General features: G+C 38.0%; 2 protein-coding genes across 2 annotated transcripts; both read right to left on the bottom strand.

Moving 5' to 3' along the window:
- Nucleotides 1–2,527: 2,527 nt before the first annotated feature.
- On the bottom strand, nt 2,528–13,485 carry zgc:113184 (uncharacterized protein LOC553745 homolog). The gene is made up of 5 exons (XM_053483607.1): nt 13,363–13,485; nt 9,138–9,338; nt 8,288–8,479; nt 7,533–7,741; nt 2,528–3,908 (listed from the first exon to the last, which is right to left on the bottom strand). Exons 2-5 carry the CDS (start codon nt 9,247–9,249, stop codon nt 3,735–3,737), a joined length of 687 nt encoding a protein of 228 aa, XP_053339582.1. The 5' UTR covers nt 9,250–9,338; nt 13,363–13,485; the 3' UTR covers nt 2,528–3,734.
- A 1,469-nt stretch (nt 13,486–14,954) lies between these two features.
- On the bottom strand, nt 14,955–24,131 carry LOC128511395 (LETM1 domain-containing protein 1-like). The gene is made up of 9 exons (XM_053484233.1): nt 23,948–24,131; nt 23,424–23,542; nt 22,891–23,006; nt 22,457–22,539; nt 20,906–21,089; nt 18,899–19,003; nt 18,258–18,410; nt 17,831–17,927; nt 14,955–15,854 (listed from the first exon to the last, which is right to left on the bottom strand). The coding sequence occupies exons 1-9, from the start codon at nt 24,019–24,021 to the stop codon at nt 15,784–15,786; spliced, it is 1,002 nt and encodes a 333-aa protein (XP_053340208.1). The 5' UTR covers nt 24,022–24,131; the 3' UTR covers nt 14,955–15,783.
- Nucleotides 24,132–24,714: the final 583 nt, after the last annotated feature.

The raw sequence follows: 24,714 nt of genomic DNA, 5'->3' as shown, positions 1-24,714 counted from the left end.
TTGTGTTTATGAAATCTTTGAAGACACAGAGTGAATAAACTAAAAAATGAAAGCTGAACCAGCAATTTACCTTCGCTGAGATGCAATTACATCGTTCATAAGACCTCCTGCTCCCCTCTCGCCGAACTGACCCCGTCAAACTGCACTAGGGAGGTGAAGATGGCTGTTTTGTAAACTCTTTACTCTGGGGAAGTATTAATGTTTTATTTAAATAATATATGTTTCAGTCAGCTTAGAGATATTTTAGACAGTTAGCGTTATATACATGAGGTGGATGTGTTTCCACTTATGCTGAGGTGAGCTTGGCTAACGTTTGGCTTCATGTTACTGAACTGTACCCTAGGGAGCTAAACTTTAATGAGCGTATCTATCGTTTTTCTCAACTTTGCCCTGATGTTTACCCTGCAACAGCGACCAGCTCCACCCCAGCACACATGACTGTGCAAGCGCTCAGCTAACGAAAGTTCAAGAGAAACTCAGAAGCGCTTCAGTGCTCTGTAAGATAAAGGATATAAAAACTGCAAGAGTCGCTAATTTACGAATGTTACATTTGTTAACTAATTTGTATGACCCATGAATACCTGGTTGATTAAAAACATCACTCCAAACATATAGTTACTCCTGAGAATGACAAAGTAAAACCTTTGAATAATCAAACCCTTTTGAATATGAAACTCTTTTACACACTCTGGTGATGTATAGCTTCATTAAAGTTGTTTGATTTATTATAACTAGATATTTTGTGAAATTTATCATCTTTGACTTTACAAGACTTTTCTTGTTCCTTTTAACAGCGCTGTGCTTTTTAGGTTTCGGTCAGGGGGTGACGGATGGTCTTTTAGAGCTACAAGAGGAGCAGTTGGAGGGGACTGTAGTCCTTGAGTGATGTTTGGTCAGATCTGTACAATAAACACTAAATTCCAAAAGGATTGGACTTATATCTATGAAGCCCTCCAAACGATTTGCATTAAACTTGGAGAGACATCCTGTCCTCCGATTTACATGTTGACAAACTTCTGTTGCTTTTTTTTGTCGGACACATCGGGAAACATTCTTTAAAAGTCAAATCTTTGCTAGTGTTTAAAAATGGAAGTAGAATCAGTAAGAGATTGATAAGCATTTGGTGTTATCATGGTACTTTACCAAACTTAAAGCAAAACTGAACCTGTATTCTTCTGTTTTAGAATAAAAAATAATGTTTGCGCATTTTAATTGTAGGAGTTCTTTTAGGCTCATAACCCTATAGAGAAATATAATTGAACCCACAACCAATACTACTTGAGCTGATACATCTAGTATGTATGTATGTATGTATATATACACACACACACATACACAGATACATATATACACACTAGACGTGCCCACAACTTTGTTTGCGTGGAATTTAATTGCACGGTTTTAAAAGCATGTTAGAAAAAACGTACAATGCCATCTGTTGATCTGTATGAACTAAAATTTTTACACATTAAGGTGGAGTGCGTAGAATGCAGGTGTGAGATCGCATTTATTAAGTAGATTTCAATTGCTCACAAAAATGTACAGCGCCATCCATTGAAACAATGCCTATATGTTACCTCAAGCTTGGCCAGATACACCTGTGGAAACCCCATTAAAATTTGTTCAGTAGTCTTTATGTGATGTGTCCACAAACAAACAGACAAAAAAAATAAAAAATCTAGATATGTTTTATCACTCATCTTACGTCCTTTAAAAATTTCTTTTTTCGCAAACATCTTTAAGGTGCCAACTTTGTAAATTTTGGGGGTTTTCACAGATGTATCTGGCCAAGCTTGAGGTAACATATAGGCTACGTTTCATTGCAGTCGGCCCACAGGAAGAAAATATATGCTAATTTGAATTTTAAATAAAAAACACCCTCAAAATTCAACAGATGGCGCTGTACTTTTCTATAAGCAATGGAAATCTACACGATCACACCCCATGGTTTTGTATGTGTACTTTGCACAATGTCAATAAAGTTACCTAATCGAATCTAATCTAATCCCATTTTATCTAATCTAATCTAAATAGTGACCCAGTGATAAATTCACCAGCCTCTCTTTATCTTCTCCCAAAGATATGAGGACAAAAACCGTGGGTGTCACGGTTACATATACCTAGAAATACCTCCTAGAAACCTAGAAACCTCAAAGTAGCAGAAACTCTTTTGTCCTAAATATTTCTGAAATCTTTACTATTACAAAATGCTGGTACTGGAGACACCTTCCACAAAAATGTCTCCTTACAGAAAACTGTATCATTGTAAATCAGCTGTGGCCTATAGAAATGATTATGCATCAGAACGAGTGCATTAAAGTATACCTGTACTACCATCAGAGCTGCTGTTTAGATTAGAAAACTAATCAATGACTTCTATAAGGTTTACATCAGAATACAGAACTCAGCATCACTGTGGTTGAAAGTAAAGCAATAAATTACAAAGGAATTATACATTATACACAGCATATTATCTAAATGTGTGCATACTGTACACAATTCTTAAATACAGACACAGATATCAGACTTTTGACAAAGCATCTATATTTAGCTGTCTCAAGAACACTTTAACAGCAGCAACTACAGTGTGACATACAGTAGTGTCAGTGCGAGTTAGGCAGGAATAAACTGTATTCGTATTTACACTTAGTACATTAGTTTAGTATACAAGGTGGCATCAAAAAGGCTTTGAGACTAGATTGATTTAAAATCACATGAAGCATTTATGTGTCAGTGTGCCAGAAGACATAATCCTGTGTAGTCCGGGAGCAACTTCTGTTCTGACCACGTCCATTACCACGTCTGTGATTTCATCATGGACAGCAAGTTAGAACAAATGACGAACGTGAAATTCAGCGTGAAACTGGTTAAATCTGTCACCGAGACATTTGACATGATTCGGCAAGTTTAAAGCGATACTGCAATGAGTCGACCGAGGTGTTTTAAGTGGCATGTGCACTTCAACAGCAGAAGAACATCACTGAAAGACGAAGAGAGATCAGAAAGACCTTCAATGAGCTCAAATTCTTGAAAACTTTGAAAACTTGATGACGTTGTACAATGATCGTCAGAGAACTTACGTACCCACCCTACTAGTCAGGTGGTAATTAATAAAGTGTTAATAAGTGTTCATTTATATAATAATTTTAGTATTAAAAGAAGTAAGTAGGTGGCACTAGTGGCTTAGTGGTTAGCACTGTTGGCTTGCAACTCCAGGTTCCAGGTATGATTCACGGCCAGGTACGATTCCCGCTTCTGTGTGCATGGAGTTTGTATGTTCTTCATGTGCTAGGTGGGTTACCTGCGGGTACTCCAGTTTCCTCCCACAGTCCAAAGAATTTAGGCTAACAGAATGTATACAGAATTAAGCGGTATAGATGATTAGTGACTGAGTGAGTAATATGTAACAAAGTACTTTCTTGTAAACAGAGCTAATCTCGAAAGTTTTTGATACCATCTAGTAAGTATTGAATAGTATTAATTCTACACATGACAAAAAAAACAGCTAAGCTTTGCTATTTATTATTTTACATTTGATTATTTAGTTATTTAGTTCATTTTGTTCTTTTAAAAGTAACAGAGCCCTTAATGAAGTTAATGCTTGAGTAAAAATGACATAAATGACTCATGATACAATAAAACCTTGAACGTAAACTATATTGTGTATAAAGGTAACAAGTTTGTTCTATAATATACAGTGTGCTAGTATTTGTCTTATAGAAGATTGTGGTGTGTCAGGAGATGTGTGTGGTGAGATGGCGGAGGAACTCTCCCCTGGTGGTGGTATGTCCGGGGAACACGGCGTGGCAGAACTCGCACACCTGGGATTGCAGCGTAACACGGGACATCAGCATCCCACCCGCATCGCTCAACATCTCGCTGGTCAGGAATGACGAGGACCACGGACGCTGCGGTACACAACACCAGTGACATGGTTAAAACCGGAAAAACCCACTGTTCAGTGATTCTGCACCATGCATGGCTGTTTATCTGCAAATAAACATCCTCATAACAATATAACTGTTCTATTAGAGTCATTGTAAAAGGCTAAATCACAGTACAGACTTTTAAAAAGTTAAAATTTGAACCCTGAAATGTTCTTCAACTTGTCCACTCTGAGGGTGGCCTTAAAGCTATCTGAAGAACACATTTTAGAAGCGTTTCATATACTGCCTTAGACTAGAAATCACATGTAGTTCTACTTTTTATGCCTAAATAGAACCACTTTTGGCAGAACAGGACCATTAACTCTCTAGAGAATCCTTGAGAAACCATAAAAAAAAAAGTTAAATGTAGAACCCTAGACTGTCCTTCCCCGTGTTTCTCTAGCAAAGAACATACAGGTTTGATGTATAATCAAAAAGAAACGTTTACTATCCAAAAAACTCTTAAGGAGTGTGAATTTTACACTTTTTGGAGAAAGAACTTTAAAACGTTTTTTTTTTTAACTTCATCTTCTGGGGGAACCATAAAGGACCTACAACAGAAAGTTTCCCTTTTAGAGAGAACTTAGAGAGAAGCACAGAACCGTTAACAGACTGTTTAGCTGGGGGGGACCTTAAATGTTTGATGTAAGTTCCTACACCAAGCTCTTCTACAGAGTTCTTCAACAAAATGTTTACTTACCCTAAAGGAGTACGACCTTGTTAGAATGTTAAGAACCCCTAACTATTCAAATAACCCTGATACAACACTTTATTACTGAATAAAATGCTTTTATGACAAAGGTTAAAATTTGAACGAAAAGGCTTGTTTCCATCTTAATCATAAAAATTCTATGTTATTGTTCTTTTGGTTAAGGAGTGGACTATCTGATGCACACACACGCATCTAGACTGTGGCTGGGTTTACATCATTGGCTGGGAATCATGTGGGTGTAGGAAACCTACAGTACCACTGCACCACCAATGCCCCAATCTTAACTGTTAAAACCTTGATCTTCTGGGAGAACTTCTAATGGTTCCATGTAAAGCCTTTCAACAGAGAGGGTTTTAGAATTCTAAGGGGAACATTTTTAAAAAGCAAAGAACATTTAAAAATCCTTTGAAATTTTTGAGATACACCATTATTTAAAAATTACAATTCAGTTATTTGTCACCTGTTTCAACAGCACAGTGATTTTTTCACATATCCTAGTTAATAAGCTGGGGTCAGAGCATAAGGTCAGTTAGGATACAGCGCCCCCTGGAGCAGACAAGATTAAGAGACTTGCTTGAGGGGTCAAAAGTGGTAGCTTTGAACCAACGACTTTCTGATCAGTAACTCAGAGCATTAACCGTCTGAGCCGTACTGCCCCATCTTCAATCTAGAACTTCAAAGCAATCTTCAAAATGTCACTATGTGGGGAAAGTTACAACCTTTTAAAGAACCCTCTAAGCAGTAGCCTTTTTCAGACAACTAAAGAAGTCTGAATATTGTAGCTGTCTCATTACTGAATAATGAACTCTTAAAAACTAGAACGCAAAAATTTTTTTTAGCTTATCCGTCTCGAAGGGAAATCTTAAAGCTTTTTATAAATCATGACCACCTGGGAAAACCCTTAACTGTTTCATGTTGTGTTAAATAAAAAAATATATTAAAAAAAAAAAATCCCAGCAGTTCTATGTATTGCCCTATATCAGTTTTCATTTTAGGGAGCTTTTCAAGAAGAGCTGTTTTTTAGATAAAATTAATTTTTTTTGTAGTTTTTCTGTACAAAAAAAAGAGAGAAAATATATACTAACAATCTTTAATGTTCTATGTGGCCTACGAAATCTTGTGTCGGATTAAAAAACGAGGTGCTGAGCCCTACAGGTGGTTTAATTCACAGTACCTCTAAGTAATTAAACTTGTAGTGAAATAAATATATATATATATATATATATATATATATATACAGTGGTGTGAAAAACTATTTGCCCCCTTCCTGATTTCTTATTCTTTTGCATGTTTGTCACACAAAATGTTTCTGATCATCAAACACATTTAACTATTAGTCAAAGATAACACAAGTAAACACAAAATGCAGTTTTTAAATGAAGGTTTACGTTATTAAGGGAGAAAAAAAACTCCAAATCTACATGGCCCTGTGTGAAAAAGTAATTGCCCCCTGAACCTAATAACTGGTTGGGCCATCCTTAACAGCAATAACTGCAATCAAGCGTTTGCGATAACTTGCAATGAGTCTTTTACAGCGCTCTGGAGGAATTTTGGCCCACTCATCTTTGCAGAATTGTTGTAATTCAGCTTTATTTGAGGGTTTTCTAGCATGAACTGCCTTTTTAAGGTCATGCCACAACATCTCAATAGGATTTAGGTCAGGACTTTGACTAGGCCACTCCAAAGTCTTCATTTTGTTTTTCTTCAGCCATTCAGAGGTGGATTTGCTGGTGTGTTTTGGGTCATTGTCCTGCTGCAGCACCCAAGATCGCTTCAGCTTGAGTTGAGGAACAGATGGCCAGACATTCTCCTTCAGGATTTTTTGGTAGACAGTAGAATTCATGGTTCCATCTATCACAGCAAGCCTTCCAGGTCCTGAAGCAGCAAAACAACCCCAGACCATCACACTACCACCACCATATTTTACTGTTGGTATGATGTTCTTTTTCTGAAATGCTGTGTTACTTTTACGCCAGATGTAACGGGACACGCACCTTCCAAAAAGTTAAACTTTTGTCTCGTCGGTCCTCAAGGTATTTTCCCAAAAGTCTTGCCAATCATTGAGATGTTTTTTAGCAAAATTGAGACGAGCCTTAATGTTCTTTTTGCTTAAAAGTGGTTTGCGCCTTGGAAATCTGCCATGCAGGCCATTTTTGCCCAGTCTCTTTCTTATGGTGGAGTCGTGAAAACTGACCTTAATTGAGGCAAGTGAGGCCTGCAGTTCTTTAGATGTTGTCCTGGGGTCTTTTGTGGCCTCTCGAATGAGTTGTCTCTGCGCTCTTGGGGTAATTTTGGTCGGCCGGCCACTCCTGGGAAGGTTCACCACTGTTCCATGTTTTTGCCATTTGTGGATGATGGCTCTCACTGTGGTTCGCTGGAGTCCCAAAGCTTTAGAAATGGCTTTATAACCTTTACCAGACTGATAGATCTCAATTACTTTTGTTCTCATTTGTTCCGGAATTTCTTTGAATCTTGGCATGATGTCTAGCTTTTGAGGTGCTTCTCTGTGTCAGGTAGCTCCTATTTAAGTGATTTCTTGATTGAAACAGGTGTGGCAGTAATCAGGCCTAGGCGTGACTACAGAAATTGAACTCAGGCGTGATAAACCACAGTTAAGTTATTTTTTAACAAGGGGGGCAATCACTTTTTCACACAGGGCCATGTAGATTTGGAGTTTTTTTCTCGCTTAATAACGTAAACCTTCATTTAAAAACTGCATTTTGTGTTCAATTATGTTATCTTTGACTAATAGTTAACGGTTTTTAATGAGCAGAAACATTTAAGTGTGACAAACATGCAAAAGAATAAGAAATCAGGAAGGGGGCAAATAGTTTTTCACACCACTGTATATATATATATATATATATATATATATATATATATGGTGACTTTACCCGTTGTTGTTGTTGATGATGTTGTTGTTTAGGTGTTTGGCTGTTGTACCAGCGCTGCTCGACCTGACGTAACTCATCCAGGATACTGCGCTCCTCGGTCTCATGCTGTCCTGACGCCGACGCTGCTCCATCCACCTCCTCCTTCTCCTGCACAGGCTTCAGGTGCAGTCTGTTCAAAGCTCCAGCAAGCGGGAAAACCGCAGAATCATCTGGAACCCAAAGAGCACAGACACACACATCTCTAATTTCCTCCATCTCTAATTTCTACTCCCACATGCTATCAGAAGCTGTGGATTAAAATGAAGACACACTGTGGACTTAAAATAAATCTAAGCATCATAATGCTGTGAAGTCTTCTTAACACTTCACCACTCTGCAGTCTTTCCAGGACACACGATATCACGTACATGCACGCAATGCACCGCGCAGCAAAACCTTTTACTAGGAATATATACAAAACAATGTGGAAGAATGAAAAGTTAGCTCTTAATCACATAGTTTTGAATCACTGAAGAAGGCTGAGATCTTCAGACCGGGTCTCTACAGCCCTGTTAACACTGACTACACACCAGACCCAGGAGAGAACCTGTGAGCGTGTCACTGTGGTCTGAATGCTGTGATGTTCTCACTGTGTATTTACAGAACACTGATGATTCAGAGAACGGTTAAGCTCTGTTTTCACACATATTCACATAAAAGGACACAGAATAATGGACATGGCAGTGTAATAACTGTAAAGATCACACATACTGTACCTGTAATAACTGCAGGGTGTAAAGCAGGGGTGTGTGTCTGAGCAGGAGAGGGGTGTGTGTGAGCCACTTGTTTGTGTATGTGAAATGCTTGTGCTCGGTCCGCTGTGTGGGACATTCCCGATAAATCTCGTCTGTACTGAACTGGCTCGGAATATAAGTCTTCAAAAATCCCATTAAAGACTGGGACCATACCTAAGGGAGAACAAGACAAAGTTATACACTAAGGAGACGCGGCCTCTGTGTATCAGTCACACTGAAGGAGGCGTGGCCTTTGTCTATCAGTCATAGTGAAGGCGGTATGGCCTCTGTGTATCAGTCACAGTAAAGGAGGTGTGGCCTCGCCATCAGTCACAGTTAAGGAGGTGTGGCTTCTGTGTATCAGTCTCAGTAAAGGAGACTGTGGTGTCTGTGTACCAGTCATGGAGAAGGCCAGTCTGACACTCCTACATACTGTATGAAGCGTGACCTCTGTGTTTATCAGTAAAGGTCACATCGCCCCAAATCTTAATGCTTAAACTTTGCAGAAGAGTAAATCTAATGGCATTATTTTGATTTGTTGATGCTTTACTTGTTTTCTTTTGTACACTGTGCTGATTAATCATTGAATTACTATAAGAACGCCGTTGAAGTTGAACTTCAAGCAGCAATCGGATTAATTATTTTATATCATATCATACAGACTATTTCCCTCACATTAGTTCTTTGCTCATTATTCCATGTAAGTAATTACATGTATTCCATGGAAACTCCTAGTTTATCAGTAATTAAAACACTTCATTCTGTTGTAGCTTTAGCTGTGAGCAGATCTTGGTTTATATTAGCATTCAGTGTGTCCTCGGTGTGAACGTACCTTGTTGTCTTCTCAGTGCCTCTGTGAGCTGTTGTAACATTTCGGTTTGTTTCAGACATAGTAACTGCAGACGGAGGAACTCCTGATACAGAGCTGTGTACGCTTCCTCCATCTCACACTCACTGTGTGTCTCGCTGCGTTTCACAGTCAATGTCCTGCTTTAGTGCTGCTCGTCAAACTGAGTCATCCAGTCGCGTTGGGCTGGAAGAGGAACAGAGGGGGAAAAGAAAAAAAGGGAACATGCGGGTGACTTTAAATCATTATCAACTGGCCGGATGTCAGTGCTGAAGCTAGGGACACACACTACAACACTAAATAGCTTTCACAGCAGGCCATTCATGTAACCATAATGGAAAAGACTGCATCATTGTCCAGGTCACCTTTTCTGAAAGTACTTTTGAATAATAGTGAAACTGTTGATGCTATCTGCACAACAAATCCTCCAAGATCCAGGCAAGCCACAATCACAGCTGCTATCATACTTAATAGTATAAAAACTAAAGAAAAAATTAATAAATAAAATCCCTGCATCTTTGCTATTGGGTTAAACAAGACAGATCATTTATACTAGCACAATAGGTGATATAAGAGAAAAGGTACACTAGTGCAAAAAAAGAGTAACACATAATACTGTCCTAAATGACACCTACAATAGCATGCTAAAAAGTAAAACAGTCCTAGAAAAGCTGTAATAAACAGTACATAAATCATATGGCACGTTTATTACCATACTAAACAATATGCTATAAAAGCAGCCCATAAGAACCCATTGAGACAGCGGTGAGACCCCCCTTTTAAATGTTTTGGAAAGTTCCATATTCAGCTTTATCCTTGACTTTAAATCATGAATTCTCTATGTGACATCTAAATTATGTGACAATCTGTGAATTTGTTGACCATGACATCGCCTCCGAAAGTGGTGGTGTGTATCTGGGAAGCATACGTGACCAAACTAGATCATTTTAAAAAGAATGTTATTGTTTTTTAAAAGTGAGATGCATCCCATTTAACAATCCAACTGATTTATTTACATGTCACATTATATTTTTATTCTGTTATGACTGCATTTCTTGAACAAATAAAGAAAATATCGCTGTGACATACGTATGTCACATAGAGCTTTTAACCCTAAATTTGTCAGCAAAAATGCCATGTGACGTCTTTCAAAGTGTGCTCCATGTGGTCTGTGTGGTTTATGTTACGTACTCATGTGCATGTACTTAAAGGAGAAATGGGTCTGGGCTCTTCTGGTTTAACAGTATGAAAAACTGGGAATTTAAGGGAATTAAAGGCTCTATTTTGCCATTTGTTATGGGATTTTTTTTTTTAAAGAAATGGTTTGAACAAAGTGTCATTGTGCATGTCACATTATGCATACATACGAGGGTGAGTCAAAAATTCTCTGGCTGTAGAATCTATTTATTTAAAACAGCAAATACATATTTTTTCCATATAATCTCCTTGCTTTTCAATACACTTTATCTGTTAACAAGTAAAAAAATGTTTTAGGTTGAGCTGCGAGCCATAAATGCACAGCTACCTTCACTTCATAATTACAAGTAAATCTTCGTCCTCTAAGGGCCCAGGGGACCAAACAGGTGAAAGATCAAGTCTATAGGGAGGACAATTTAACACCTTAAAAAAAGTTTTTGAGTGTCAACATTGTGGGCAGAAGTGTGTGGACCTTTGCAGTCCTCTGCGTTTAAACCTAAATTCAGTCTTCAGCTCTTTAAATAAGCACCTACTGTAATGAGCACTGTTGATTGTTGAACCTTTTTTCCTTGAGAATCACAGAAAATTGTTAGGATTGATGAATTTTCCAGCGGATTATGGGTAATATTTTCCCATGCTCAGTCTCACCATGCATGCGTCATTTGTATAATCAACATCCAAGCGCACGTGTACTTTTTATTATAACATTGTGACCATGTATGTGTGCATACGTAAAGCAAAAGCAAGTGTCATTAGAAAGGTTTCTTGTTGAAGATTCAGACTCTCTCGCTCACAGAGCAGTAATTCCGTTAGTGTGTGTGCGCGGAACGGTTCCATGACAAAGTCATGAATAGTAAAAATAATACAAATTAACATGCACTTTACCTTTGTAAAGAACCCGACCGAGCAGTGTTTCTGTTAGTGTGTGTGTGTGTGTGTGTGTGTGTGTGTTTGTGTGTGAAAGTCAGCAAACAGTAGCCCCCTCCCTCCTCCTCTCCTCTTGCCTTCACTAACAGAAACACTGCTCAGTCGGGATTCTTTTTGAAGGTAGAGTGCAGGCTAATTTTATTTATTTTTTTACTTTACAGCAGTGAGTTCTATTTTATAAAATGAGTGGTATAATGTGTGTGCTCACACTCGAGTACCACCCCTCTTCTCTCATCTTACTTCAGCTTCACAAACACACACTAACAGAAACACTGCTCTGTCGGAGTTCTAAGGTAAAGTGCAGGTTAATTCATTTTAATTTTACTTTATATTTTGTATTTACTATTTTTGTGTCAGGAAGGACATTCTGCATAAAACCTGTGAATAGTGGTGACCCCAAAGACTAACAACAACATTAATTGTAGACTGCGTATACTTACCTAACATACAAAAATAAAAAAATCTATAAATAATAAAAAATCTCTATTTAAATAAAAAGCATGCTGGCATCCTAATATGTCAAAAACAAGACAAAAGGCCACCCATACTATTGTACTATATAATATGCAAATATTATAAAAGGTATAATTACATTACACTAACATTAGGGCACTTATACTAACATACTAAATATGGTATATGGTATATGTACTATAAAAAGTATTTGACCAAACCTCTTAATTGTTGAATTCAGGTGTTTCAATCAGGCCTGTTATACCCAGTAAAGGACAATCTTAATGCTTCAGTATACCAAGACATCTTGAACAATGCTATGCTTCCAACTTTGTGGCAACAGTTTGGGAAAGGTCCTTTCATACTCTATCATCATGACTGTGCCCCAGTGCACAAAGCAAGGACTAGAAAGAGATGGTTTGATGAGCTCGGTGTGAAAAAAACCTGACTGGCCCGCGCAGAGCCCTGACCTTGACCCCATCAATCACCTTTGGAATGAAATGGAACGGAGATTGCGAGCCAGGGTGTTAATGCTGTTGAATTTTGTTTATTTGAATATTTTATATTTATATATTAAAGCCTTTGATGTAAATAGTTTGTTAATAATTAATGACAGAATTTCATATTATATATATATATATAAATAGAGAAAACATGACGTATTACACCATGTTATAGTTAATTGTAATTGTTAAGATGTGACGTAATGTGTCTCGTGAGAAAGCAAGGGAGATTTAGCGGGAAATTCAGTAAGATCTCTCCCATGGACTGCAGGTGAGCGGATGTCTCCCACGAGGCTCTGCTATTAAAAGTAGGACAAGGGGACTCAAGAATTTAAGCACCTCTTTTCATGACAAGCGGCCAATGAGGTATTATGTCCCTGTAAACTTTTCATGTTCATGTTTGCACATGCCTTGTATTTGTATTGAAGTTCATGTAAATGCTAGGGAGTAAATTGCCAATGCATTTGTGATATTCATTTACGAATACAGTTCTCACGGCGTGAAAAAGAGATTCAAGCAATAAACGGCCGTTTCAAAGAACCGACCTGTGTCAGTGTTGTCGTGAAAGGAGCTACACAGGGCTTCTCATCCAACATCAGTGTCTGAGCTCATATAAGCTCCATTGAATGAATGGGCACAGAAACAAACAGAAACACTGCAGAATCTTGTGGACAGCCTTCCAAAAGGAGTGGAAGCTGTTACGGCTTCAAAAAGGGGATCAACTCCATATTGAAATATATGTATTTGTATACTGTACAATGCGATTGCAGTTTTGGCAAAAATACTTTTGTCCATATAGTGTAGTATAGGAAACAGTACAGCATGAATCTCATTACACTATTGACAGTATCATATCCTCACTACCATAGAACTTAGATACAAAAATAGCATGTTAAAAGCCTAAGCATGACACTATAAGCATTAGCACAGCACACAAAACAACAAGCCAAGAACACCACCATCATAATAATGTTTAGAAATACTTTACAGTAGTAAGAGATTTTTGGCGTTTCCATGGCGACAGCTGACCTCGTCCTATGTTAGCCAAAGTTCTAGCAAAGTTTTAGCCATAAACTCCAAAAATAGCGAAACATTACTGCTTTGAGAAGGACTTGTGAAGCAGTACATACCCAGATAAGACTTCTGTGTCCGACTGGAAGACCTGCTTTGCGCTAAACCGTGTGTATTTATGTGTTTAAAGATATGAAACTTGTCAGAATTGTTTACTGTGTGTGTGTAAAGGTTACTTCCGGGAGGCGCGTGCTTCCAGAAAGTGAAATCAGGAACCGAGAAATCCGCGCGCTGGGTCACGTGACACATCAACCTGTTAAGTCTGATTTTTAATTCAGTGATTAGTGATATAGCTCTGGGGGGGGGGGGGCACTGCATTTTAACTCCAGAAAACTACTGTACTGGAGGGTCATCAAGAGGAAGATGGAGGGTCACACACCAAACTGAGCATTTTTGCAACAAGAGTATAAAGTTACACAACAGCAGTGTGAAAAAAACTGCTGGAGAGCAGGACCAAACACATGAAAGCTGTGATTGCAATGTTTGGTGTAATTATTCCACCAAATACTGATTTCTTAATGTTATTAACACAATTTGTGCATTAACACAATTTGTTTACAAATTATTTGCATTAATAATCTTGGGTTATTTGTGATGATGTGTTGTGATGATGTCATTTCCTTTAAATATACTCTCTAAATACAACAGTTATATTTTGAATTTAGGAGAAATATTGTCAGCAGTTCTTAAAAAAATAAAAAAATAAAAATAAAAATTAAAGCTTGTTTATCACCAATACGTGCACCTGTAAGAAAAAAAAAGTGTTGTTTCTGACTGATTTTATATATATATATATATATATATATATATATATATATAACTATTTAAATTAGAGTTTTCATATGTATAATACTCGAGAATGTTGTACCTTTACTCATTCTACTCTAACTGTTTAGTCCAACCGTTCTATGATAACTACTATAAAGTTCATCTAAACAACAGACACGAAGAGCAGCTATTCTGTGTAATGAAGAGTGCTATTAAGGTAAGTTCTGTGTAAGAAATAAATACATGAAACAGGCAGTTAATAGGCAGGTTTGTATATGAAAGGAATCTTGTGTTGAATCTTTTGTGTTGTACTGATAGTTCCACAAGTTAATTATAATAGACAGTAACAGCACTGGAATGTTTAACTATATATCCCTTTACATAACAGAGCAATACAATCATTAATAAGACTAACTGTCGGTCACAGCATGAATGAAAGTAGGTCTATACAGTCCGCAATACTGTAGGAGGAGAGAGCAGCTGCGTGCCAAAAAACCACATTCAAAACTAGTCACAGAAGCACTCTTAGCAAGAACACACATCTGATAACATTGTGCCATCTTAAACAACATGCTGTCTCCCTTAGTGATCACTTTTAAGTTTTTCTGAATTTCCTCTGAACCCAACACCAGACTGTTCCCCAAATCCCTTTCTAACCCCTGATCAAGGGCACTACTTGATGTGTTGGACAAGGGATTGTACACCCTACATAGCACACTAGCTTTCCATTTAACACTATTTGAGATTCAACCCTGGAGCTGATATTCTAAAGCAGAATAAGCGGTAATATAAAGTAAATCTTGGATCAGATGGCTGAAAGACCAACAAAAACTAAAGTAAATCTCCTAAGTTTCTCAGGACTTTCCACCACCTCCATGGTTTATTCTGCTCACCTTTTGGCTACAGAGTACCTGTAAGAAATTACAACCAATTTTAGTGTTAATTACACTAACTGTCGTCCAGAGGCAGTTAGTTAGTTCCACCAGTTGTGGAAGTATATGTCTTGGCAGAGCAAAATAGCTGGGGTAATTGAAAAAAAACAACAACAATCTGTAGGTAATAAATGGTGCTTGGAACTGTTGTATACTGTACCTACTGAATATCAGCATGGCTGTTTAATGCAACACTGTTTAACAAATTCTAACAGAGGCAATATATGGACAATAAAACACCACACTTACTTCTTATCTCATCTTTTATAATATTATATTCTCTTAAATTCACAATGAATAATTATTTTTAAAAAAAAGATTTGAACAATACAAAATGGAAATAATAGTGAAGACGTAACCTGAGATTAAATAAAGAATGGTAAGAGGGTTGAACAAATCACTGACCGAAACAGAACTGAGGTATGAAAATTAAAGTCTAAAATTATAATATCAAATGAAATTGCTTAAACACAAACACACCAAATAACATTAGTGCCGTAACAAAAACACAGACCATCAATTTTCTTCACAAATTTGGTCTTTGAAACAGGAATAAAGTGAGTCACTTTATGCAAATGGCTTTCAACTTGCAGGCTTTAAATGCGAGTGGGTTTGGCAGCACGCTGTAAACAGGACCGTGAGTGGAATGCTGTGATGGAGGGATTAAAAAGCAAGTGTGTAAACATTACAGAGTTGAGATGAAGACCGCAGTGAGTCGAGGTGAAGAGATTTGTTCAGCAAACAGGAGGAAGGAGACGTGATACGGGGCTTGTGTTTAGGTCACTTGGTCACAGGTGGGTAGTTGAGCGTGAGCAGCGTCATACTGTGCAGTAAGAGCGAAATTTCAGATTCTGTGGAGTGAGAAAAAAACAAACATCTGAAGGAAAATCTGTGAATATATCAGAAGAAAGCTACATGCAGGAATGGTCTAATGTGAAATAAAGAAAGATGTTTATTTCCTTAATGATTTAAGATCTTTAATAATTGAGATACTTGGTCACTGGTGTAAACTGATTCATCCCTTTTATTCGCTACATAACTCTTGGGCAGATAGTATTTCAAAGAGCTAAAAAAGATCTGACTACATCAGAGGTCCTAAGTGTTATCTGCAGGAGCCAGTATGGCTTCAGGCGGTTATACTAGTTATGCGTTATACAGTTATACCAACTGTATAAACTCTATGTACACTTTATAGTTAACCGCGATGAACTGATTAAACAAGTGGATTCAGGTGCATCTCCTGCTCAGGTCGGATCAAAGTCCACAGACTGAAGAACCCTGGATTTATTGTGTATAAATGTGTATAGATTAACTGCGCTCAGTGTAAAAATCCGATGGTGAGTCGAAATTTATCCGCACTTATTTGACTAAATTTATAAAACAAATGCATCATTTTCCAACATTATCTCCTTGCTTTTCAATACACCATGTCCATCAGTCAACAAGCTTTCATATTCCCTCATTAATATGTTTTAGACTGAGTTTTGAGCCACGAATGCACTGCTATTTTCACTTTTTCATCAGAAGTGAATCTTCATCCTCATAGGGCTGCTTTCAGGTGACCAAACAGGTAAGAGTCCAATTGAATGGGATCAAGAATATAGGGAGGATGCTGTTAGACCTCAAAACTAAGTTTCTGTATATATATATATATATATTTGTCATGTCTGTAATATTATGTCTAAAACAATATACTATTTTCTAGGGCTGCAACAACTAATCGATAAAATTGATAATTATCGATAATGAAATTAGTTGTCAACGAATGCCGTTATCGATTAGTTGGGCTGCTCACGTCACTGAGGAGCGCAACCACAAGATGCACAAATACACACAGATACCTGTACACAGTCGCTCGCGCAATGGAGGTTACAAAAGCGTCTGCAGGAAAAAGCACGTTAAGATGTCCCAGACATTAAACGCCTCTAAGAAGACGGTAACCTGCACGCTATGCAAGACCGAGCTTTCATGGCATGTCATGCACGAACACTTAAAAAGAAAACATGTTGTGTCACAGATGGCGAAACGTCAGCAGGGTCAGTAAAAACTGTATCTCTTCATCGTGTAAAAGTTGTATAGTTTAAGTGCTTTTGTTTAAACTGTTTGCTAACTTCGGGACAGTCGCGCGCTACATCTGTTCACGTGCTACTCGCTAGCATCACATTGCGCAATCACCTCATGAGCAATAGTGATTAGTTAAATGGCGCTATTTTAGATTATCTTAAATTACACGGTGCAAATAACAGTAGAATATTACATTTAGTGATTGTTGTGGTTTTCAGCGAACGCAAATAACAGTACATTTGTGACTATCAGCTTTTTGCATTTCTACAGTTTTTTTTATAGTCCACTACAAAGTTAACTTGTAATTTACTGTGGTTTTACTTATGCATACATAGTTTTATTATACAAAATTACATTATTTTAGCTGTTTATATCTTATCAACTAAAAATATCAGTGTATTTATTTATTTATACTGTATATATTATATACATTTCATTTAAGGTTTAAAATGTCAAAATTAAAGATTATTAAACTCTATATGTGGCTTTTGCATTTTTAAAAATTCATTTTTATACATAAATAATATCCTGAATTATGATTTTTTTTTTTTATGTATAAGCAAAATATAAAATTGAAGAAGCGGTTAGGTTTTATCCGATTAATCGAAAACATAATCGCCCAACTAATCGATTATCAAAATAATCGTTAGTTGCAGCCCTACTATTTTCAAACGTACCTTAAAAAACACATTTATAACTACAATCACATAACAAAAAATTGGGCGCTATTAGTGCCTTTTTGAGTAGCACATACATGACTGACCTTTGACCTTTGCGGAGAACTCCAGCCACTGATGAAGCCACTCTTTACACTGACTGGAGGTCAGCCGGCCAGTGTTCAGCCCTCGAAAGTCACATGCCTAGTCGTTGAATATTAAAGTTACTCTCAAATAAAGACAAGGTTCCTGAGTGTAAAGAGTATGAAAAAATCTATATAAATATATATCACTGTTTGCAAAAGTTTTGCCAGCCACATCAAATGATGCTTTCTTACATTTCTGTGTTACAAACGTAATGCAAATGCCATCTATCAAATGTAAGGTGTAGTAAAATCATCTACATGATGTGACTCAATCAAACACAACACCACCCTTGAGAAGCGCCTCCTTTACATCTCACTAGATTTTGTGCTCGAACTCTAGAACTGTGGGTGCCAAAACTTTCTGTTAAACAAAAAGAGAAGTTCGTACTTGACTTATTTCTTCCTCATCGAGCTGATCGAGCCCGAGGCACAGCAGGGCGCGGTCCAGATAGAGCAGGTCCAGGGCTTTGGTGGTGAGCCGCCTCCGCACCAGGAAGCTGGGAAACCACACAATTACAGGGAACTGAGAACCTAACAACCTCTAGAAGAGGGAAAGAGAAGACAAAGAACAAGAGACAATGAATAAAAACTAGGAAAACAAAAAGCAGCTACAGCTTTCAATTTGATTCTGATTTTTAATAATATCATGATATCACTAATAATGAGCTAATCATCTAGTTCATACAATAATTACAAAAATTTATTGTAATAGCACATGTAGTGACAACAGTAGCCATCTCTCTGACATGAACTTAATTGCGACTTCAAGCTGATAAAAAGTATGACGTGTTGTTCTTTAATAAATAAACCATCGTGATGGTGAATTTCTGTATCATAAGAGGGATAAAACACTCCAGGACGTGCCATTGTAGGAAAATAATAAACTCCCGGTAAGTAACAACAATTGAACTTCAGGATCTTGCGTATAAATCGTCCTTTTTAATAATGTTATCATGAATTTTGACAAGAGGTGAGGAAAGAACAAATGGGGGAAACATAATGCAAGGGCGTTGCTGCACACTCACTGACCAGATGAGGAGGCTTCAGACACTGCATGCCCAGTGGAGAGGTCGTGAAGAAGACATCCCGTAGGCCATGGACCTCAGAGACTCTGGGGTGTTTCCCGTCCTGAACCTGCAGAACAAGTTTAACGTTACGCTCAACAAGTTAACCTGTGGGCGGAGCTTGTTTTAAACCTATCTATCCAATTAGAGGCAAATGAGATCACATGACAACATTGGTAACCTTTCGTACCAAATTAAGAGTTTTACAGCAATCCTACTCGTATGGAAAACTACTAAAAGTATTTATTTTTATTTGTAAGTTGTAGTGATAATAATGTACAGTGAAACCCCGGATTGCCAGTAACGCAATTTGCGAGTGTTCCGCAAGATGAGCAAGGATTTTTAATAAAATCTGACTTGGAAAACGAACAAGTCTTGGTTTACAAGTACCGAGTATCATGTCTCACGCATGCGCTTCTTGTTTTGACGCCAAGCGTCACGTGATTGCAACTGAGCCAACGGTTTTTCTCTCTCTTGCGCTGCGGAATTGTGGGTAATCGTCTGTCACAATAACACTGTGATCACGTGTGTGTGTGTGTGTAAAACATTTTTTATTTTGTGTCTGTATGCTTGTGTGTACAGTGCGCGTGAAAAAAGCAAGTCTCATTAGAGAGGTTAAAAATCCATTTTCTCTCTCTGCTCAAGACTCTGCTCTTTGTGTCTGTGTGCCTGCGCGTCATTGGAGACCGTGTGTTCCTACAAGTCTACCTGAGCCTCTAATAACTACCTGGACTCCATATTAACATCAAATAACATCAACTGTTATGGCTGAACTGGATGCCACCTAACACAAAGTATAAATGCAGATCAATTCCTGCTTTCCGTTTCACCCAAATTGAGTCTGGTTCCTTAAGGTTTCTTCCTATTGCCATCTCAGGGAGAGAATTTTGAATCATACACGTTCACATTCCATACAAACTTAAAATTTTTTTTTTATTGTGTCCAGCTGATTCGCTCTAATGACAATTGTTAAAAAAGCTATATAAATAAAATTGAATTGAACTGAACTACACTTGCACATAAAACAAACAATGTCACACTGTTGTAGGTAACAGTACACATGTGCACGGATGTTGACTATACAAATGACGCATGCGCACTGAGACTGAGCGTGGGAGATGATTACCCACAATCCTGCAGCACGAGAGAGAGAAGAACCATTGGCTCAGCTGTAATCACATGATGGTCGGCAGACCTTTTTTTTTTTTTTTTTTGGATTTTTTAAATTTTATCCCCCAATTTAGTCTTGTCCAATTCCTCCCCGTCACTAGGGGGCTCCACATTAAGGCTACTACTAACACTCAGCCGGGAGGGCGAAGACTATCACATGTTTCCTTCGAACGCAGTGATGTCAGCCGACCGCATCTTTTTGTACTGCTTGCTCACGCACCATTAGGGGCGGAGTAACACACTCAGAGGAAAGCGCTAGCCGCTCCTTCCGCGTGCGCTCACAGACACACCTGACTGGCTGTAGAGCCGTGATTAATGTGGGAGCTCGAGTACCTCTCATCCCTCCCCCCTGAGAGCTCGGCCAATCAGCTCTCTCTAGACCGCCGGCTGTGAGAGGTAACAGCATCACCCGGGGTTCGAACCAGCGATCTCCGGATGATAGGGCGAGCACTTTACCACTGCGCCACTGGGAGGCGATGGTCGGCAGACTAACCAAGTTAAATTTTATTTAAAAAATTTGCGTGTCTTGCAAAACGCTCACAGCATGTCACTTGCAATCCAAGGTTCCATTGTATGATATTAAAGGCACTACTTATATTGCAATACATTTTAAAATACAGATCATAACTACAAGAAAAAGTGGAAAAGACAGTATAAATAATCATGTCTGGCTTCTAAGCTACCTGTTAGAATTATCTGTGCATTTACTGAGACTGTGATTCAGTGTGCAAACATCACTCAGTCTACGGTTTCTTTATAAAAACAGTAAACAATAACATAAAAACACTAAACATGTCTGGACCTTGGAGCAGAGGTTGAGCAGGGTTCTCTGACGAGCCTTGCTCACACGCGGCACCGTCAGCACCAGGCTGTCCAAGATCTTGGCCTGACACTGAGAGCGCTTCATGCGGTCAATCATCTGGAACTTTCTCTGCTGCTGCGGTGTCCAAAAATGCCGAAACAACAGCTGACGTGGAAACAAACACCTGGAGAGTAAAAAAGGAAGTGAGGACTTTCTCGACACGCTTTCGCACCTTAATCAGAGACACGGATGTGAACTATTTTTATACGAAGCCACGCGGTTGTGAGATGGGACACAAACTCTTTTAAAGAGGTTTAAATTAAAAGTTTAACTATTAAGATGTCTTTAGACAACGAGTCAGATCTGAGAGCCGACTGTGTGTGGATGTTTTATTTGTTAATGTCTAAATAAATTAAATCATTCTCTCGAAATTTCTACACCATGTGAGCTGTTGGTTTTTATTATTTTAATAGATATTTTCTAATGTTACTTTTGTAAACAGAAGCAAAAATAAAGAAAAAATAAAGAATTACAGGCATTTTTCACAAAGAAATAAAAATATTCTGAAATATGTTACACAGTTTTGAATGGAAATTAGCTATTTGGAAGTCGATTCATACAGGTGAGTCGAACAAAATGATTCGACTCACTAAAAAGAGAAGGAATTCTCCGTCACAAAGTTGAATCAATAAAAAAAAAGTCAGTTTCAGAAGACTTGACCCCAAACACCGCACACTGGCGACATCTAGTGGGGAAAACCGGGTAGGCGCACTGGTTGATAAAATAAAATGAAAATAAATAAAATGAAAATAAATAAAATCTCTTGAAAACGTAAATGTGATTGCATAAGCTTTAACTAACAACGTGTGTGTGTATGTGTGTGTGTGTGTGTGTGTGTGTGTGTGTGCAACCCAGACAACAGCAGGCGTGTCAAATAACGATACATGGGTGTGAAGTCCATAGATAGGAGTCTGAGAAGTCAGTTAGCCTGACTGTAGTTCTTGTGTGTGTGTGTGTGTGTGTGTGTGTGTTTTATAAACAGCTAAGGAACATTGTTTATGCTCTAAATTAAATACTGAGGTATTGACACTGTGTATAGAATTAGGGAATTCGATCCAAGTACAAATTTGACAAAAAGTAAACAAGTAAATATAATATGCAATCAGTGATGCACTGTATGTATGAAACAGTACTGCATGTGAAATACAATTCAATTTAAAACAGATGATTTTCGAAGATGATGGTTCTTTTGTTATTTGTTCAACTTTAGCATTTAAGAGAGTGTCCCTAGTAACCCTAGGGAACTTGCCCGAGTTAGCTAAATTTGATCTGCTGTCCCTGGACAGGTCGATGTCCCAGGATGCACACACACACACGTGCGCACACACACGTGCGCACACACACGCGTGCACATAAGGCACTGGAAAAATCTGGAAAAAAATGAGTTTACTTATAAACTGTCCTCAGAAAATGAAAAGTTAGTTTGTTTGTAAATACACATTTGTGTCACTTTAAGTCATTTAAGTATGATTTCCTCAAAACCCGACTCACATGAGGGCGAGCACCAGGCCGATGGCAAAGGGAGGAAGTGAGATCACCAGCAGTGGGATGGCTTTAACCATGTCACGTCGGAACTGAAACACAGCGAGAAACAGAGAATCACAGACCAAGCATCAACTCCAGCACGTATGTGTGTGTGTTAATAAATATGATGCATGATATAATCACACATGAGTGTGACGTCTTTACTGACATGCTGCAGATCCTCAGCCCACACACCCCACTAGATACTCAGTCATTAAACTGTAAACTGTTCTTATTAAGTCACATTAGCTCAGGATTAGATGATACAGAACATTGAATACCTTCCGGATCATGCGGGATGATCAGGAAGAGGGATTCAGTGTTGATTTAAACACATCCATTTAACACTTAAGAGCTCTTCTCCCTGATTTATGGAAGCCGCATGTGAAACGTGAACTTACCAGAACGAGCCTCTTCATTTCTCGATAAGGGAGCTCTCTGTAGTGGATCTCCTTACTCCACATGCTCCTCTTTATTCTGCCAACTTCCTTCACGTCTTCTAACAGGAGCCGAAAGCCTGAAGATAAGCGAGAAACTGATTAAACTGGGAGATCCCGTCTGCGAGCTGATGAAGCAGTCGATCTCTTATATTCAGCATGAGCAGCATCAGCTTTAATAATGACAGCTAGACTTTAGAAAACATCTTCAGGTTGGAGATCAGATTAGTTTCCACTCAGAAACAAAAATTCTTGTGTATAATATTACATGTTAAAAGTGACATGTCAAAATCAGCAGGGAATAGTTCCTAACCACACGGCTCCTCAATCATAACTTCATCAAATCATGATGTTTGTACAAACTCATAACTGCTTATGATTATGATTATTTGACTGAAGTAAAGCAGACGCAGTGAGAAACACACTCTTGCTGCAGAGACCAGAAGTCGAGCCAGCGAGGCTTCCAGACGCAGGATGGGGTTGTTTGTACTTCTTACCTTTCCTCAGAGTGTGGTAAAGGATGGAAAAGTGAGGAAATCGCTGCTGTATGAAGCGCTCACACTTTTCATTCACCTTCTGCAGAACTCCCAGTCTGACTGCAGAGGTCGAGTAAGGACTGTGACAGGAAAGATAGTAATAAGAAGAAGAATATACAGAATAAAACAGGCATTTTTACACTCCTTATCACATCTTTATCCTTATGCACACTGCTTTAACTTCTTAACCAAATAAAAGGTGCTATACTCTTACTAGTACTAATAATAATAATAATTAAAACTGACTAATACAGCTGAAAAGATTACTGGGTCTGTATTTTCAATCATTTAAATACATATCTTTCAGCACTTAATCAGTAATTAAAAAGTAATTCAGCATTAACATTACGAGCACTGGACTCGTAAACCCATGTGAACGTTTAAAGCCATTGAACATAGCATCCTCCATACCCAACATCCACACACGCTGCGCGAGCACGAAGAAGAAAGAGGACATGTTTTACACGTAACACTCAATACATTACCTTATCGGCAAGTCCGCCTTTACTATCCATTGCACGTGGATAAAAACAGCTCGTCTGCAGTATCGGTGGTACATGTTCAAAAAAAGTGCAAAGCCTCTTCAAAATTATTGTTGTTATTATTCAGCGACCATGACGGAACACTGGAATATCCGGGTTGGGGGAGACCTATCGGGAGCGTTCGAGCGGCTCATCCTCCGCCTGATTTGCGCAGAGTGAAAGGCTGCGCAGCCTCCGCGTACTGTTATGGGCGTACTGTTATGTCTTAAAAATAAAATGCAAACTGTTTATGCATCTCGGTAAATTGATACATTTGCTATTTACATAAATATAACACGCATCATTCATTCTTTCTTTTTTTATCTTTAATGTAAAAATCATTTGAAGTAATATGAAGTATCATTTTACAATAACAGAAAGAGGTATTATAAATTAACATTTATGAATAAAAAAATAGTAATTATAAAGATTGAATTTATTATAAAATATTTATCCTAATCTTTCTTTATCACTTTTAGCCGTGTATTTTCATCTTGCACCCATTCATTTGAGACACTCTAGCGGCTGTATGATGCATTGCAGTTCTGCAATTCAATGCTTTCTACATTTATTCGAAATATTAAATTTCCTATTAACGTATAACAATTTTGTTAATCACATAAATGAAATATTTGATGTATTAATTATTTAAAACGTTTTGATCTAGAATATATGTGTTAGCTAAACATTACTAAATATAGCTACATTAAAATTACATTGCACAATATAAA

Source organism: Clarias gariepinus, chromosome 23 (assembly GCF_024256425.1).
Source record: "Clarias gariepinus isolate MV-2021 ecotype Netherlands chromosome 23, CGAR_prim_01v2, whole genome shotgun sequence".
Classification (NCBI taxonomy): domain Eukaryota; kingdom Metazoa; phylum Chordata; class Actinopteri; order Siluriformes; family Clariidae; genus Clarias; species Clarias gariepinus.
Note: the sequence above shows the minus strand (reverse complement) of the source record. Positions and strands in the feature narration are given on the sequence as shown.